Source organism: Coccinella septempunctata, chromosome 4 (assembly GCF_907165205.1).
Source record: "Coccinella septempunctata chromosome 4, icCocSept1.1, whole genome shotgun sequence".
NCBI lineage: Eukaryota > Metazoa > Arthropoda > Insecta > Coleoptera > Coccinellidae > Coccinella > Coccinella septempunctata.
Window position 1 is genome coordinate 12,292,885 of NC_058192.1, and position 19,451 is coordinate 12,312,335.

The following is a 19,451-nucleotide window of genomic DNA, read 5'->3' on the forward strand; positions in this document are numbered from 1 at the left end:
GAATTGACAATTATTGATGAAATAGAAGTAATATCGATGGTTTAAGTTGAGAAGAAGCTTAGCTCCTGTGCAACTTTGCTAAATCATACCATGGATACACACATCCCACCATGAGAAATTCACATTGAGTCAATTTAATATTTATTTCGGCACTTTACATATCTTAAAAGTATTCTGGTCAATCTAGGTACGAGTAGTCTCTTTCATTTTATTGAGAGCACTTCCGGCCTTGAACCAACTGATTTGAACTTTATTCATGCTATGACTTAAACTGATTGTCTCTTCTTTCCCATCCTTATGTTTTATGATGCACTCTACATCCTTACCTGGGCTTAAACCTGCAAGTCCAATCAGACTTATTTTGTCAGAAGGCAGAATAGCATCATAATCCAATGGATTGTTGAACGTCAGGGGAAGTAGTCCTTGCTTTTTCAGGTTGGTTTCGTGAATTCTTGCGAAAGACTTCACTATTATGGCTTTGCCACCTAGGTGTCTCGGTTCTAAGGCCGCGTGTTCTCTGGAACTCCCTTCACCATAATTATCCTCACCAATAACCACCCAACTGATCTTATTCGCTTTGTAATGCCTGGCTACATTCGGAATGGCATCCCATTCATCAGTCAACCTGTTTTTCACCAAATTCATCTGACCATTTTCTTCGTTTATGGCTCCAATGAAAAGGTTGTTGGAGATGTTGTCCAAGTGCCCTCTGTAGTTCAACCAAGGTCCTGCAGGGGAAATATGGTCAGTTGTACACTTTCCCCTGATTTTGATCAGTATCAGCATGTCTAACATATCTTTGCCATCCCACCTTGCGAAAGGTTCCAATAAACACAATCTCTTAGAGGATGGATCGATTTTAACTTGAAGGGATTCAGCGTTATCCGCAGGTTCAACGTATAAATTTGAACTGCCCTTCGCGAAACCCATTGGTGGAAACTCGAATCCACTTGGTGGCGATAAAAGAAATTTTTTGCCGCTCTTATCCGTCAGCATATCTTTCGTAGGGTCGAACTTGAGAGTTCCTTCCATACTCATAGCTGTAACAATTTCTGGGGAAGCTAAGAAGGAATGGGTACCAGGATTTAAATCGTTTCTGCCGCTAAAGTTCCTATTATATGAGCAGATGATCGTATTTTTCTGACCCATCTTAACGTCTTGCCTATCCCATTGGCCTATGCAAGGACCACAGGCGTTCGCTAAAACTGTGCCTCCAAACTCAGTGAATAATTCTATAAGGCCATCTCTTTCCATTGTTAATCTGATTTGTTCCGATCCAGGTGTGACGTAGAAAGGAATTTTTGCTTTGACTCCATGGCTTAGAGCTTCCCTTACCAAACTGGCGCATCGTGTCATATCTTCATAAGAACTGTTGGTACAAGAACCAATCAGAGCGTTCTTGATCTTTATCGGCCACTTACGGTGTTTGGCATTATGTCGCAGTCTACTTATTAGGTTTACTCTATCTGGACTATAAGGACCATTCACGTGTGGTTCAAGCTTATCTAGGTCTATATCTATGACTATATCGTATTTACAATTTTCATCTGGGCTTAATAGTTCTTTTTCGTATTTATCGGCAACTTTAGCTATGTCACCCCTCCCAGTAGCTTTTAGATAATTCCTCATTCTGTCATTGTAAGGAAATACAGAGGTAGTGGCTCCAAGTTCAGCTCCCATATTGCATATCGTGGCCATACCTGTTGCTGAAATTTCTTCGGTGCCTGGACCGAAGTACTCTAATATAGCTCCTGTGCCACCTTTAACGGTCAAAATACCAGCCAAATTGAGAATGATGTCTTTTGGGCAAGTCCAACCTGAAGGTCTGCCTTTGAGCCTTATCCCGAAGTATCTAGGACATCTGACTTCCCAAGGAATATTTGCCATGACATCAACAGCGTCTGCACCACCAACTCCAACGCAAAGTCCAGCTAATCCCCCACCATTCGGAGTGTGAGAATCCGTCCCGACCATCAGTAGACCTGGAAAAGCATAGTTTTCTAAAAATATCTGATGTATGATTCCAGCGCCAGGTTTCCAGAAACCGATTCCGTATTTCTGAGATGCTGAGCCTAAAAAATCAAAGACTTCTTTGCTCAATTCGAGAGATCTCTTCAGATCGCTAGCCGCATTCTTCTGAGCTTGTATGAGATGATCGCAGTGTATGGTTGTGGGAACAGCAACCTTAGGAAGACCACTGGAGATGAACTGTAATACCGCCATTTGAGCTGTGGCATCCTGCATGGCTATTCTGTCTGGCCTGAGTCTCAGATAGCTCTTACCTCTCTCGATTTCTTGGTCTTCTGGCGAGTCCAAGTGGGAATAAAGGATTTTTTCTGCTAAAGTGAGGGGTTGTTTTAGTTTTTCCCGTACGATTTTCAATTTATGAGATAATATTTCGTAAGGCAATGTCTTCTTGTCGAATTTACTGATGGGTGTTGAGATAGAGTAGTTTCTAATCGTTCCTAGTCCTAGTATTTTCAGCATGTTTGGATTATTTCAGCACATGTTTCACGTTTGCGACTGTCAAATTGACATTCATAACAACTATTCTTTGCCTTCGACATAGGTTCTGTGATCTGATATTAGGGATGCCCAGTTTTAATCGATATAAGAAAAGTACTTCATTCTCAACAAAATGATCCTAAATACAAAAAAAATGTGAAGCGAATAGAAGCTGAATTAATAAGAGAAATATTCTTCGTTTTTGCATTGATAAACGACTCCTTCGACCCCCCAAGTCGTCAGATCTCATCGTCTTTCAGCTATTGGTCGGAATCAGCACATCACGAGGCAATTATAATAGATGTACAGCCTAGCAGAATAAAATATATCCGCAGTAACAGTAAAGAGGTTATCAGTTCATAAATTGGCCACATTAGTGACGGGCCACGCTGGCGAACTATAAAGCATGGTGGAAGCGCTATAGTTAGCTCCCGAAGTGACAGAAAACTCATCATATCTTCATCACCTCGCGGCAATTTTCTATTTTAAACCGCGCCATGCACCGTTGTGTTAATGTGTGGTCGGTGACGATGGTTCCTGAAAAAATACTGCGGCTTGGCAGTTTATACAGGGCCTGTTCAGGATGGTAGAGGAAAATTGCAATTCTCCTCGATTTCAGTAACAAAATGAAGACAATAATCGTTATAATGAGATAACACTTCTGGTAATCTGGAAGTTATTTATTTCTTTTTGAGGAATATGAGCCTAGGCTACTTTAATCTATGGGGAAACTCAATTGGGTTTGAGTTAATACCTATATCCAGTAGATTTTGTGTATGGTGCTAGCTCTAATAGTACGAAATATTGGTACAAACTGGAGGAAACGCAAATTTAAGGATATAGTCGAGTTAGACTCTATGTTCTATGACTTCTATCTGTGGAGTCCCTTTCTTTCTTGAGCTGTCTCAGGCTATAGATGTTCATTCTCATCCCACGATTTCATGATGCAAGAGCTACTTGCGATTGCTCCCAAAAGCGAGGCATTCTGGTACTAGATGGTCAGGAGTTTCTTTCCAACCACAAAGAATCTACATTAGTCATTTTCTGCATACATACTATTAATCTCAATAGGTGAACTCTTAGGTGAGAAAGCCTATGTAGCATACATAATAATCTTATTCAGTTTAAGAAAGGATTTTTCTTGCTATTCAGGTACCTAAGGAAACAGAGTGTCCAAAACCTGGGAGTCTTGCCTGGAATGCTTCTCTAACAGACTCTTCTTTTTTCTTGAACCCTCTTTTGTATGAGTGCTCCCCTATTTCGCAAAAGGTTTTTAGTGGGAGGGTATTTGTTTCCTTCCTTTCTCGTTTCGGATGAAGGAAATACTTTCATGACACTAGAAAATTGACACTTGTTGTAATTATTATTATTCCTAGTTATAGTTTCTTATCAGTAGACTCTATAATTGAAATTCTTCAACTCAACCACTCATAATTCAGTTAAATTATCCTGTTCCCCTTTTCAAAATATCCAGTCCTTTCTGCAATTTAATTCTGAATCGAACTTATAAAAAGACCGCTCTCTGCTACATCGCCAGACCACCTCGGACTCCCTTCCACCAATCAGCTAATGAGATCCATGCGCATCCAAGGTGGATCGCAATCTTGGACCATCTCCAAGAGCTGCGGAGGTGAGAGCCTGTTAATTGAGAGATAGCAGCAGTTTGGACAGCGATATTTTGTTGGGGACATGCTTAATCTGATGATGTATAAATATTGTCGCGTCTGCAACGCATGATTGAAGAGACGCGGCATCTGTTCAGGAGATTTACGGACAGGGCATTTCAAGAGACGGTTTCTGGAACTTGAGAAACGTTTTTGTTGTTTGGCGTACATATATTAATTTAGGAGACAGGGGAATGAGGAATGCTTTTCGTAATATATATCCCATTTTCGCCTATGTGAATCCGATGCAGTTGGAAGAAGATGCTTGGTAATTGGATCAGGGACTTCTTCTGACTGAGCTGGCCTCCAATAGGTTTTCATGTAAGGAAATGTAGCCTGGTGTATGCAAAAAGATCTCCCTGAGTGGACCTGGATGAGACACATGAAGATACTATATCAACTACAGTCAAACAGACTCTATGAAAAAATATTCTGTGAACATCTCAAAGTATTGTGGTTTAATCCATGGTTTAGCTCAGTGACTACAGTCAAAATGTTATATGTTGAACAATATTTGATCATTTCACTTCAACTCTCTCCTTTATCCTCCAAGAGTATGCTACATCTACACTCTCCTGCTACGATCCCCATTATCTCTGAACATCCCTTTGCAATTAATTATCTTCCTGACGCTTCCATATCTGGCTTTTCGATCAAGATCCATGACTCTTTCCGTCTTTAATTGTGTCGGCTTGTACACGGTCACGTCTACGGTTCCGTTCGTAATTTACGACGGAAACAATGCACTAAACGCGATGCACGTACCTCGGAAATAAGCTCAAATCAATGGCGGAACCGCAGGCAGGTTGCGGTGTCCACGGTGCCTGAAAAAGGCTCGGATCGTGAGCAGGACCTGCGTCAGCTCCCAGCCCCAGGAGTAGGTTTGGAGTAGGTACACTTCCAGCTCGACGAATATTTCCATGTGAGCATGGCGCCTTGGGGGATTAGGCGATCATGGTTGATTTTGACGGCAGGTACCGGATGACAGGGTTTTGACAACCATGTTTTGGATTTTCTATGATTGGGGGTGGGTTCGTGATCTTGACGGATTTGGATATGAATCCAATCTTGGAATTTGACCTGACTTTTCTCCTACAACTTCGGAAGGCGTCTTCAGAGGCTCCTTCGTCCAAGAATATATCCCACTGGTCGTTGTTTCGAAGGGATTTAATGTTTCTCTGCAGCAGTTGCTTCTGCCTATGCAGGGTTAGTTTCTTTTTGGATACTATCGTGCTAGACTTTCAGCGTTTGAATTATATTCTTCGAATTGTTTCAATAAGTTTCCTACATATTTCACTCTCTCCTCAATTGATCCTTCTGTAGATTCTCTTTCTTTCTTTGTAGTCCTCCGGTCATAGTACATTAGTCCCCAAACTTCTTGATCCCTTGACTATTCGCTCGAATATAGATTCTCTGATTTCCTCTTCATAAATTCGCATATCAAATCATGATATATGTATATGTCTATTCCAGGCAAACCAAGGTGCAATCCTAACAGCTTGTTTCCTCTGTTGCCTGAATTCATTGGTTATGGCAAATCCCCTCGTTTTCCATAGATCAGGTAACGTCTAGCAACGGCTTTGATTATTGTCAATTTTTCTTTTTCGATTAGTGGTTAGAGTCTGTTCAAAGCTGCCTTGATCTTGTGGATGCCTTGCTTGATATGACCTTCACAAGTCAGTCCTTTACATAGGGTAATACCAATCATAATTTAACTCGATTATCTCTCCATCTACCTCCAGAATGATTGTGGTTCTCAGTTTCTTCTTGTTGAGTAACATCGCTTGGGTCTTTTGTTTGCTGAGATTGATACTCCATTGTGCCCTCCACCAGAGGTGATGCCATCACTAAGTTTAGAGCTGGCCCTCCAATTCTAGAACTCTGACGAACTCCAGTATTTGGGTTGGCTTTAAGGAGGTTACTTCCTCTCTTCTAAAAGTTTCTGATCCAAAGCAATTTTTGTGTTAGCTAGCAATGGCAAGGCATCGTCATCAGGTGCTTTGCAGTTTTCTCTACCTCCCAACAGAATCTGCACTTGTCGTTACATTCTTGAACCATTCTCATTAAGTGCTTCCTGAGTCTGTAAATGGAGTCCAGTGAGTGAGTAGGTGAAGCATATTCTTGCTAAGGTCCTACGAAAGCGCTGAAGTGTCACACAAAAAAGAAATTCCAAATGTACAATTCTGCCTTGCAAGTCGGAATTCTGAGATAGATACATGTCATAATTCTGACTTGCAAGTCGGAATTCTGAGATACAAGTCGAAATTCTGAGATACAAGTCGGAATTCCGACTTGTAAGTCGAAACTTTCAGATGCAAGGCAAGAGGAAGGCTAAAATAGGTCTAATGCTTTTGTTTTTTTGCATTTGATCCGTGAATGTGTTTTTGGCTTTTTGGAGGAATTTTGGATGAATGAAATGATATTCTATTTTTCTCTTCGATTGCACTATAGCTGAGCTGCCCCAAAGCTTCGTGCTCAGTGCTTGTGAAAGCACTTGGAGTATTTTTGTACTTCCGAGAATTATGCTCCTGGGAACTTTTCAAAACCTTTCTCAGTGCTTAGTGATTCGAGCACTTTATCGAAATTCCTAGGTACATCCAGTTTCATAATCAAGTTCAAAGTCACTTTAAGTTTCGTTTAGTGTCAGTTTCGGTAGGGTTAAGGAAAAGCTTTGAAATTGAAGGGGCTTTAAGTTTGATTATGAAACTGGCCGATAGTTCTTAGTAATCCCTATAAAGTGCTCGCGAGAGGCCTTCGGAAATCGTGTCAAAACACGAAGAAGCGGTCGACTTATTGTCACACTACGAGCATATATGGATACTACAGATATATTATATATTATCATATTATCCTGATTCCCCGTAGGTTACGACCAACCCCTCAGAAGCTCTGTGGGCTTGTCAGAATCAATAAAATCCGTTTAAACTTTTGAAAGAAAAAAGATAGGGTAGGCGTAGGTTGAGGGTCCAAATGTGCCTATACATGCCTTAAATGAGACAAATCTGCTCTACGGAGGGCATTTTGCTCACATGAGTCGGCAACAATCGAATGCAACAAAGCATTCGACCAATTCTAGCCCCTCTACTGTCTTGCATCTCAGAATTCTGACTTGTTACTCAGAATTCCGACTTGTAACTCAGAATTCCGACTTGTATCTCAGAATTCCGACTTGCAAGTCGGAATTCCGACTTGTATCTAAGAATTCCGACTTGTAACTCAGAATTCTGACTTAGCAAGTCGGAATTATACATTTGGATTATTTTTTTTGTGTGGCCCGCCAGCGCTTTCGTAGAATTCCGACTTGTATCTCGGAATTCCGACTTGTATCTCAGAATTCCGACTTGCAAGTCAGAATTCTGACATGTATCTCAGAATTCCGACTTGCAAGTCGGAATTGTACATTTGGAAATTTTTTTGGTGTGGCACTTCAGCGCTTTCGTAAGATCCAGACACTTCCTCGCAATCTCGCAATATTGAAGTTTTAGAGAAACTTCTTGGAATTATTGAATTTAAGATTCTGCCTTAGTTTTTTTTTGATACTGATACACTTTTCTGGGAGATAACGCTTATCGGAAGCAAGCTTTCGAAAAATTCTCAAAAAGATGGGTGGGATCAGTTAAAACTTGGTCGCGACCGAACGGTTGAGTTGAGATGAATGAAACTTCGAGATTTATTACTAGAAGAGTTGCTCTTTTAGAGTGTGTATCACATTCAGATCTGCGATGATTTTACTGTGAAATACGCGACTCGAAATCCGACAGTGTCTGCTGTATCGTATCGTAAAAAAGTTTCGGCGTAGAATTGAAAATGAAACTACAAATTACCAATCCTAAACCCGGTATCTCGCAGCCGTGATGCAACACAAGACGAAATACCTTATCGCGCGACAAATTACTCATTTCCCCGTCAAGAAATCCCGTCCAGCAGCCGCAGAAAGCATCCATCCCGCGGGATAACCTCCATATATCACCCCTCGCCGGAACGCCAGGAATCCGCCAAATAGCTCATCCCGGGGGCTCGTTAGTGCCTTCCTAACACATCGATGTTGTGAAATGTGTCATGTAAACTCGCTCCAGCCCCATCCAGGCAATCCGTCACTCGTCGGAGATGGCGCTGCGGCGCGGAGATGCAAAGAGAGGATGATGGCAAGAAACATCGTCTCATATGCCTCGCCACACACGCGCTCCTTGTGAAACGTCCCGTCTCATTTAAAAACTATTATTTATGATTGCCCCAGTCGCGGAATGCGCCTCCGACCTCTTTTTCAAGATGTTGCCGTTGCTACTTATTATGTTACTGCTTCCTCGGGCTGTCTGTCTCCTCGGAAAGGGGACGGTGTAGGGAAAAGGGAAATATTATTATCTTGTCTTGGCTCGAATAAGAAGACGCTGGAAAATTCGCACTTCCTTTTTCCTGGGTATGTACCTGGAAATTTGAACATATTCTTAGCTTTTTCCATGAGAAAAGATCTTAAACTGCTCGTCAACAGTTAGCAATGATTTTTTTGCAATTGAGTGAACTTATAACGCTTCCTGGTTTATCGTTGAGCAATTTTTCATCAAATTCAATAACTTTTTGCTCATGTGGGTGAGAAATGAACATTGTAATGCTGTTCAGTCTGTATTTCTTTTTCAATGAGTCGATTCTGATAGTCGAAGAGTACAAAGAAAGTTCCTCTTCCATCTTTTTCTGAGAACCTCAATTATAGCTTAGGGTGAAGTTTGATCCGATGGCAGAATTGACAAATCAGTATTTCCAAGAACTATAAACTCCCAGACATATACGAAACTGAAAGAAGTTTCAAAGGGACTCACCAGGGCCTGTTCCATAATCAAATTAGTCCTTTCAGGCTTGAAGCTTCTTTTAGTGTCATTTTTAGTAGGTCTAAAGCAGGGGTTCCCAACCTTTTCTTGGCTAGGGACCTCTTTTATATTATTCTTGTTAGCAGGGACCACTTGTAGTAAACCTGTAATGAATCTGAAAATTTTATGGAGCTCGATGCAGCCGTTCGGTCTTGACGATTTTTTAATTGATTCCATCTTTTTGAAAATTTTTCGATAGTCACCTTTCGAGTGGATTATCTCCCAATTACAATAACCGTAGATGGAATTGTGATACAAATTCTGAAACAGCAACTCTTCTAGTAATAAATCTGAACTTTTTATGGAGCTAGATGCAGCCGTTCGGTCTTGACGATTATTTAATTGAGTCCATCTTTTTGGAAATTTTTACGTATAATAACAATTGTTCAAATTTGCAAATAAAAGCTAGAAGGTTATCTTCAAAAATGAATATATTTGCGACGTTCTCAAAGTTTTCAGCATGTTTATTGACTGTACTACTGATTCTATTCACTAACGCCATCTGATAAACAGTTAAGTCTGATAACAGAGGTTAAATCTTAAATAAAAAACTGAAAATCATTCGCGACCTCGAATTAAGTTCCATGTTCTAAGTTCGCGGACCATATTTTGGCTTCTGCGGACCACTGATGGTAGTCTAGTTGGGAACCACTGGTCTAAAGGACTTAAAGTTTGATCATGAAACTGGCTTCTTTCAGTTTCATTTTCAGTAGACTTACGGTAAGTTTCATAATCAAATTTAAATTTCCTTTAATTTTGAAGCTTCCTTCAACCCCACTGAAAATGACACTAAAGAATACTTCAAACTTGAAGAGACTTAAAATTTGATTATCACACTGGATGTTAAGGAAGCTTTAGAATTAAAAGGACTTTAAAATTGATCATGAATCTGGCCGATAGCAGAAAGAAAAGATGCTTTGAATTCATTATGGCACTGGTCGTCTCCTTTTATCAACAACTATAACTAGTTTCATGGTCAATTTTGGAAAATTGATCATGAAACTCCCAATTTTGTATAGAGGACTAGAGTCCTTATAATTTTCTTCTAGGTAGTTTCATTTACAGAATACTAATGAGGGCTTTAAAATTAAAGGGATTTCAAAATTGAGAATGTGGGGACAATAAGCTACCTGACAACAAAGCACCAACATTATCTTGGAAATTTGCTACTTTTTGTACGTTTCTGGGCTACTTATGTGTTTTGTGGTTAGGTGAACTGCTCTTCCTCTCTTAATAAATTAATCTAGCTTTTTTTTCTCATATTATGTGGATATCGGCGTGAAATAGAATATAGGTAGCATACGTGAATAAGTATAAGACCTCATATACTTTCCTGGGGCACTCCAAGCTTCACCATCACACATAATGATGTTTGACAGCAGTCGCAGCATCCCTCGCGTGCCAAGTTTCCATCATTCGATCAGCCCGAAGAAATCGAAGATGCATTTCTGGATTCCGCAGACAAAACTCGAGGCGAATGCGTGCTAGCTGCGGCATTAGCGTGCTACGGCCACCGTTCTTCCAATATATTAACATTGAGATGTTATCTAATTAAATGATTGTGCATTAAGCCGTAGTATAATTCTTGTCGTTGGGGAAATTTATACACGGATTGAGTCAAAGGGATTTAAGGCCGATATAAATTATGTGTTAGTGAGGTTTAATTGCAAGCGCGTTCTGAACCGACTCCACGATACAAAATTATTTATTGCGAAACCGGGTGTTCTGGACGGAAAAGTTATACCTATCGTAAAGTTCATATCTCACTTTTGATGTTATTTTGAGGCCGTGCTCTCGACGCCGCTCCTGCAGCCGTCCCAGGGGCCGGCGTTGCCGAACCGAACAAAGGAAACTTTCCAGCGTCGAAAATAGTCCCTTTGTACCGAGAAAAACGAATTGACAAAATATTCTGAAATGGCTGAAACTGAACATTTATCTCTGGTAACAACGGGAAAGTAGATGCTGTGTAGTTGTAGTTGTAGTAATTAATATATTTTCATCCTGCACCTTTTGTGTGAATTATGGTCGATCAGATACTCTTTAGATATGCAGGGTGTCTTTAACTGATACATATATGTATTTTAACAGAAGATTCCGGAGGTCAAAAGAAACACTTTTTCTCTCTACCATTTTTTTCAAATCGCCTCAGTTAAAAAGATACAGGCTGTTGAAAATGCGAAAAAATATTTTGAGTTTTATTTCACACACTATTTTATCGAATGGAAATATTATCGGAAAATAGTCCTTCAAATGTGATGTATCTTGGAATTTCATGCCTGGAGAGGCATGAAATTCCACTTACATCCTTCTGTTTCTTCGTTACGACCATTACATACCATAAAATACCAGAAATTCAAAGAACCCAACTCTCAAACCTAAGGTGAAGGCTCAAAAAAGCATATTTGACCATTTTGGAATATGAAAGTATTCTTCATATTTCCTCATATAATGAATGACCCGTTTTCTAGTATTTTGATATCCAAGAATAAAACGTATCAGTGAAATTCGAGAAATTGTGTACAGGGTGGGCAAAATTCGTTGTCTAGAAGAAAATGGATGACAGATTCCCGAGCTCTTTTTCGGAGAAACAAAGAACGGTGAAAACTGCAGCCTCCTACGATACTTCGTTTTTGAGTTTGACAATTTCCTAAAGTTCTCAAAACTTTTTGAAATTGAACCTTCAACGGGCACTTTTTTACGTAGAATCCACTGATGAGCTCAAAATAATTTTTCATTTCTAATCATTAGGTGGACTTTCATTCTTTTAAATGCAAATTTTTATTGAATTTGTTATTTTTGAATTGGAAAAAAATCTTTCGTCAGTAGATTCTACGTATGAGAGTGCCTAAGAAGGTTCAAGTTTCAGATCTGTAACTTCAAAGACAAAAAAGTTATGAGAACTTTTCGGAATCGTCAAAATCTTAATTTTTGTTTATAACTCGAATTCTAAAAATGATAGGCCAATTCTGATTTCAGATTTGGATTAGTCATGAAAAAGAACTCGAGAATGTGTCATCCGTTTTCTTCTTGCTGCTATAGTTCTCGAGATCCCCTCACTAGACAACGAATTTTGCCCACCCTGTACTTTAGCTGAATGCAACTCTGTTTAAAAGATCCACTGATGTCTAGTGTCATAGATTTGGCTTATTATTCTGGAGGGAATTTTGTTTTTCTATAGGTGGCATAGCTCATTAGGAAAACTTAATCTAGGCAAAATCGGAAAAAATGCTCAAAGACAAAAGTGTCTCTTTTCATCTCAAGACACTATTGCTAAAATATATGTAGAAGTCAGAAAATAACCCTTTCGGGTAAATTAGCTTTCAAAACTTTCAACTTTATTTCAATACATAAATGGTAAACCGACCTAGTAGGTAGTTCTAATACGTTGTAGTTAAACTTTTTGTAGTCCGAATAACTGATAATTATAGGCGAATATAAGAAGGTTTCCGCCGGATTCGACAACACTGTTTAATGCCGATTTCTGCACGCAGATCGTAAAGCTATAAAAGACTATTTTGGGGACGCCCTCATTAGGCCTCTGTTTGATCTGCAGATTGCACGAAATTCGGGGGTATAAAACGGGCCGATATTTGAATTTATTCAATTATGGAGGTAGGATTGGCGTCATTTCCAGGTTAGGCGGTGGTGACCAGACCTTATCGGCTCTATATGATAATGAAGGTGAAATGACCGAAGCAGTGACTCTAAGGCGACTCGACGTCGACGCCATTAGATTAAAATCTGATAAAAGGCCTTTTGCCAAAAGCCTATTATTATTTGTTATTAATGAATTGTTTACTGGAACAATTAGGGGGAGGAAATTTCGAGAGTAGTACCGTTTTCGCCGAATTCCAGTTTTTTCATTGTTCTGTTCACTTTTGTTACAATCTTACGAGTTTCGAGATGAATCTCTGGTCTGTTATGTGAAAAAATTGGATTGAAGATATGTTTCTGTACTTGTATGGGTAAAAACATAGAACATCCCCCAAATAACTAAATATTTTGGATTTTACAATGCCTTCCACTTTTATCGATTCATGCAGATGAATGTGCCACCTGTTGGTATCCTTCGAACCTCCTGTTATGCCTATGCAAAGTTGCCACAAAAACTCATTTGTACATATGTATTTAAAAAAAACTGTCACCGTCATCAGATTAGTAACCAATCCACCAGCAATCTCCCGCTGTTCGTTCCAATTTAAAGAAACCCACCTCATCGAATTTTCTCCTATTATGTGTTCTACTCGAGTATCTTGAATAATAAAAAAATTATGCTAAGCCGTCCACTATTTCTCCTCAGCTGTGACCAGCCCGGCACTGTGACCAATCCCTTAATTCAATTAATGGCTTTGAATCATTCACCTCTTTGGTAGTTATGACAGGCAAGAATCGGTATGACAAATAGGCGAATCAAGAAGTCGACTAAGTCGATGGCAAAAACGAATGGGGACGTCTATTGCTTGAAGGCTCACGATCAGTCAAGAACGACCGTTCACGAGATAAATATACGGGGGACGCTGAGAAATCTTCGAAGTCTCCCACTGCATCCACATCAGTTCATCTAGTTCTGCATGTTCTCAATATCTCGGAGGTTTCAACTCTCTCAGTCTTGCAATGAAAAAAAGTCGAGTTTTTTCGATCAACTACCAAACACGCAGGAATTTTCGGGCATTTTGGGATCAGCTGACTTTGACAGGACTACTGAATGGCACATTCATGTTGGTTAGGTTAACTTTATTGTGATTTGAAGAGGTTTTAATAGATCCTCATAAATTTTCGGAGAAAATATCTTGAATGTTATTTATCTTTCAGTTGTGATATGAAAGTCCGGTTTGATGGAAAACTGACTATTATTGACAATATTTACTCGTAAAATTTAAAAGTTTTGTAATCAGAATTTCTTTCCCTTACAAGTTTATTGCTGCCGGAACAACTTACCCTTGGAACTTCCAGGCCAGAGCTCTTCCTAATACGGAATAGTAAAAAATTCTGAATTGATTCGCTCCATAACTATCTGAATGCCTAACGCAAATCTATCAATAGGGAATACTCTTTCTGACGAAAATGATGTATTTTTTATGAAATATCTTTGAAACGTCACATTTTAAAATAACAATTTAAACCGTTTCCCAAAAAAAATTATTTTGAGTACTTAAAAATGAAAAATAAAAATGCGTATTTAAAATTCAAAGCGTTTCGTTTCTATTGCACAAGTTGGCAACATCGACTGATATATGATATGATAATGAAGGAGGTGGCTGTCTATGATGTCTGCGACGAATGAGGAAGGTCGTAAAATTTTATGGGATTTCTATGGCCGGTTGCTGTTGAGGCTCGCCAGTGAGTACGCGCCTTATGATGGCGCTATTATTTTATAAACAAGCAATTGTTCTTTATTTTCTAGTAGGCGCTGTTGCCAAATCGTAAACTAGAAACGAAGCGATTTAAATTTTAAAACCTCATATTTGAAGAATGATTTTGAATAGTTTCCGCGCTGCATTTGAAAAATGTATGAATGAAACTCATAATTATTCAGTTTAAACTTGCATATGCTGTGATAACCCAAATTGAGGAAAATTCCCCATTATAAACGTTGAATAATCGAATCAGGATAAAAAATCCACCTGCGCGTATTGTTCTAAGACCGCGAAAATGTCTCAATTTTTCTCCCAAACATCACCAATCAGTCATGCGTCCCCCTGCTGCCCCGGCCCGTGGACCAAGGGGGTCAGGTTAAACAAACAGGACGTCAGTGATCGCAGGAACTCCTGGGGTGGGCCAATTATCTGTTCACGGGGAGCGACAGCACCCGATGGAGAATGACTGGAATACCTTCTCCACGGGAGCCCGTTTCGAGCGATGTGAGCCATGAGACAGCGAGCACCACTCGAAGATGACATCGGATACTTGGCTATCGTAGGAGGGCCATAGATCCCAGAGTTTGCCTCGATGGAGATGAACTCAGACTATTGGTTTTATTTAATGAAAAACAAGGAAAAATGAGAAATGCTTATGGGTCATCTGGTTTCCACTTTTATTCCCTTTATAATTTATTGTATAAACTCACATTGATATTCAGATCATTCGAAGAATGATTCCTGGGATTCATATTTGCATTTTTCAGTAATTTTCTATTTTGTAATGAGGCTTTCATAACGAAATTTTGCCCAAGACTTGCTATGGGTAATTCACAACAAATTACTGATATTAAATTCAATTGATTGGATAGTTTTTCCTATATACGAAGATGTATTGAGATCTAGTCAGCCTAGATCAGTTCCATGCATAAAAAAATATTGCGTTACCATAGCAACGAACAATAACTCATTAGAAGTGTCAGTGCGAAGTTTGAGGTCAAAAAAGTAAACCAATAAATTAAAAGAAAAAAATTGTGAAAATCGAAAAATTGGAGTATCGAGCCATCATCAAGTACCTGTATTTGAAAGGGTTCAGAGGTAAGCAAAATTACGAAGATATGCTTAATACCCTTGGTGATCAATGTCCTTCGTATTCGACAGTGGAAAATAGGATTGCAAGCTTCAAAAGAGGTAAATTTGAAGATGATGACCGATCGGGAAGGCCACTTTCTGTGCCAGTCCCCGAAAATATCTATGCAGTTCATGGCATGATTTTATCAGACCGTCGAATTGGGCTGAAACGGGTATCAGAAGCACTAAATATTTCATGCGAACGCGTTAATCATTCACGTCAATTTGGACATGAGAATTGTTGCTGTAAAATGGATCCCCAAATGTTTGAATGTTGACCAAAAGCGTGCAAGGGTATAAGCATCGCGTTCGATCTATGCTCGATTTGAAAACGATATAGACTTCTTAAACCGAATTGTTCCTATTGATGAGACTTGGGTACATTTCTACGATCCAGAAACAAAGCAACAATCGATGGAATGGCGACACTCTGGTTCTCCAAGACCTAAGAAGTTTCTTGTCCAAAAATCTGCTGGAAAAGTTCTTGCTTCAGTTTTTTGGGATTGCCATGGAGTAATCATGATTGATTTTTTTGGATAAGGGTAGAACAATAACCGGAGATTACTATTCGACATTACTGACCACTCTACGGGTAGAAATTAAAGCGAAAAGAAGCGGAAAGCTATCCAAAGGTGTTTTGTTTTTGCATGGCAACATGAGATTTGTGTGCAGGGGCGTTGTCCTGCAAAAACAAAACACCTTTGGATAGCTTTCCGCTTCTTTTCGCTTTAATTTCTACCCGTAGAGTGGTCAGTAATGTCGAATAGTAATCTCCGGTTATTATTCTACCCTTATCCAAAAAACACAAAAATTTTCTTAGGTCTTGGAGAACCAGAGTGTCGCCATTCCATCGATTGTTGCTTTGTTTCTGGATCGTAGAAATGTACTCAAGTCTCATCCATAATAACAATTCGGTTTAAGAAGTAAACATCGTTTTAAAATCGAGCACAGATCGAACTCGATGCTTCTACCCTTGCAGGCTTTTGGGTGATTTAGGGTTTGAATTACTAAAACACCCCCCTTATTCACCAGATTTGGCTCCATCCGACTATCATCTCTTTCCTCGACTGAAAAAAGTTTAAAAAGTCGTAAATTTTCTTTCAACGAGGAGGTTATAAAAGCTGTGGAAGTCTGGTGTGCAGAGCAAGAAGAAACATTTTTTTTTGAAAGGTCTAGAGGTGTTGCAGTTCGCTGTGATAAATGTATCCAATTAAGACGAGAATATGTTGAATAATAAAATATTTTGACATTGAAATTTGTTTGGTTCTATAGTAGGCTGAGAATTTTTCAATATATCCTCGTATTATAAAATATTAGATTAGATGCCGAGTCATAGGAAATATGAAATTTATTTCACATGTTTGTATCGCACTGTATAATATGTCTCTCATAGAAATCTTTAGGAGAATGAAAACACACGCTTATAAATCGAGGAAGTGATTCTGGGAGTAATAAACCAGTAAAGTAAATTTTGTATACGAGTATGATTTCATACCTCTTTAAAATCCTGTATTCGATACCCTCCTTTACCGGACCAGTCCTCCTTTCTCGTCCGATCCACACATAACTAAATCCTTTCATTTAATTCTTTCATTTGTGTATGTGTTTATTGCCACCATCGCACTGTAACCCGAGAGGATTACCGCAAATCACCAATGAAGCATTCATTCGGATAAGTTAATGGATGATATGTTTTCGTGTAATTCATATTCCAAGGCGCCTGTCTTTATTCAAATGAAGCCTTTTTTCTTTGGCATACCGGAGACGGCCGGATGAGGCGATTAATTGTTTTGTTTTGATGAAATAAACGGGTTTGCAGCATCGTGATGGGAGGGGGAGGACATAGATCATTTTGAGCATCCTGTTCTTGAAGATACTCTCGATTTTCACGACCACTTTTACTCAACCAAAAACGTTGCACGTTTCACACAACAGTTTACGTCATCTTTCAACATCCCCCCTTGAAATCTACAATCTACAATATTCGCTATTCAATTCAAATCCAAATGAGAGAAAGGGATTCATGATTCCACCCAACTCACTACACTCTCTTCTCATCACTGTTTGCAGGTTTTTCGAAATGTGACTTTTCATAATTTCATGTTTCTGGTTTCAGATCACAAAGTTGAAGATAGACAGCAACCCCTTCGCCAAAGGCTTCCGGGACTCCTCAAGACTGACAGAATTCGAGAGGTACTGAAACACTTAAGCTCTGTATTTACCCCATTTTTAGTAGTTTCGTTTCCAGGGAAACCATGGAGTCCATGCTGGCAGAGCAGCACTATCTTCGCTCCCCCCTACGACCCTTCGCCGAGCTGGACACACACAACAACAACCTCTCCTACGAGGAAAAAGCGCTGCTGGCGGCTAGATCTCAACTCTTCCTACGAGCTGCTGCAGCGGCTGCTTCACCTTATGGTTCGCTGATGGGGGGATTGTATGGTGCCACTGGTAGCCAGCCATCTCCTATGCCGCCAGGGGTCTTATGGAACCAATGGGCTTGTTTGGGACCGTCTTTGTTAGCGGCGCAGCATCAGAATCAGCTAAACATTTTAGCTGCTGCAAGTAGCTCGGGCATGGCTTCTCCGATTTCTCCCATAGCCAGACCTCTGGCGCAGCACAGATATTCACCTTACGCACAGCCTTCCAGATCTTCCCCCGATACTAGTTTGAGAGATGATCGGGATTCCCCTAGCAGCCCCTCTTAATAGGGATGCTTCGTGATAATTTTAGGCATTTGAAAATCGTATATTTGGAATACTTGAGTGTACGATATATCTAAGAAGTGCGTGTATAATCTGGAGAATTGAATGAACTGAATTTTTGAAACTTCTTCAGTGAAATTTTGTTTAGCGGCTGAAAATTTCTCTTTCCCGATTCTTTAACCGTCAGAATGGAATGAAATGTATATAAAAGTGCTTTAAATATGTATATAAAAAGGTGTTATTCCTCCCAAGTAATTTCATAACCTTGTAAAGTGAATTTGTATATAGTTCTTATATAATTTATTATAAAAAATATAATAGAACGATCTATTTATATCCTAGAATTCTTTATTTGAAAGAGCACAAGATGAAAGTGATAAGATAAAAATTAATATTAATTTTATCGTATTTCAAACTAATCAATTAATCATTCTAATGTTAAACTGTTCATTGTACTTTTCCAAGAAGTGCTTAAATATGGGATCTTCCGTACTTTCGTGTAAAGTTTGAAATGTATCTTTCAACGATAAAATTAAGCAGCGTCATTAATCCTTGACGATCTCAATGGAAAGATGGAAAAAACCGGGTTGTCGAGTGAAACAACCGGCCTTTTTCTGATGTTATTAATTGTACCGAAGCATCTTCGACTAGTATCGTGCCTAATGACCATGTCGAAGTTTCTTCTTCTACTTATTGTAAATCTTTCAATAAAAGTCTATACTGAAATGCTTGTGTTTCATTCCTCGATCATTAATCATACGGTTGTTGGAGAAATGCATTTATAAATAAATGCAGTGGTGTCAGCAGGCTGGGTCTAGGAGAAAACAGCTACTTGTATTTTCATCATATATACAGGGTGAGTCTTTGACTCGTACAAATATTGTAACAGTAGAATCTTGAGGTCAAAATAGACACTATTTTCTTTTACCATTTATTTTCGAAACGGCTCGGTTTAAAAGATACAGGCTGTTGAAAAACCATAAAAAAAACTCTCAAAATTCAAAGAACCCAACTCTTGAGACTAAGTTGAACGCTTTCTAATGAATATTTGAAGGTTTCTTAAAATAAAAGTATTTTTCATATTTTCTAGTATAATGTGCCGTTGTCGAGTAATTTGATGTTCAAAAATAAAAAATATCTGCGGAATTCCAAAAATTTAGTTCTTTGACCGACTGCAACTCTTAAAGATCCACAGATGTGTAGTGTCACAGATTAAGCTACTTATTA

At 39.1% G+C, this 19,451-nt stretch overlaps 2 protein-coding genes across 7 annotated transcripts in view; one reads left to right on the forward strand and one right to left on the reverse strand.

Moving 5' to 3' along the window:
• LOC123311994 (T-box transcription factor TBX20-like) overlaps nt 1-18,950 on the forward strand; it is a 60,578-nt gene extending 41,628 nt beyond the window's left edge. For 2 of the 6 annotated variants that reach the window (XM_044896156.1, XM_044896157.1), the window contains exons 5-6: nt 17,636-17,712; nt 17,753-18,950. In XM_044896156.1, the coding sequence (XP_044752091.1) occupies nt 17,636-17,712; nt 17,753-18,227 (552 nt within the window). In that variant the 3' untranslated portion in view covers nt 18,228-18,950. The remainder of the gene's footprint in view (nt 1-17,635; nt 17,713-17,752) is intronic. The other 4 variants (XM_044896158.1, XM_044896159.1, XM_044896160.1 and 1 more) reach the window with 2 other exon arrangements.
• On the reverse strand, nt 129-2,527 carry LOC123311993 (probable aconitate hydratase, mitochondrial). Its single transcript, XM_044896155.1, has one exon. The coding sequence runs from the start codon at nt 2,485-2,487 to the stop codon at nt 184-186; it is 2,304 nt and encodes a 767-aa protein (XP_044752090.1). The 5' UTR covers nt 2,488-2,527; the 3' UTR covers nt 129-183.
• Nucleotides 18,951-19,451: the final 501 nt, after the last annotated feature.

What these genes read in the sequence shown, in the direction of transcription:
- LOC123311993 (XM_044896155.1), bottom strand. Translation starts at nt 2,487, where the DNA reads ATGCTGAAAATACTAGGACTAGGAACGATTAGAAACTACTCTATCTCA.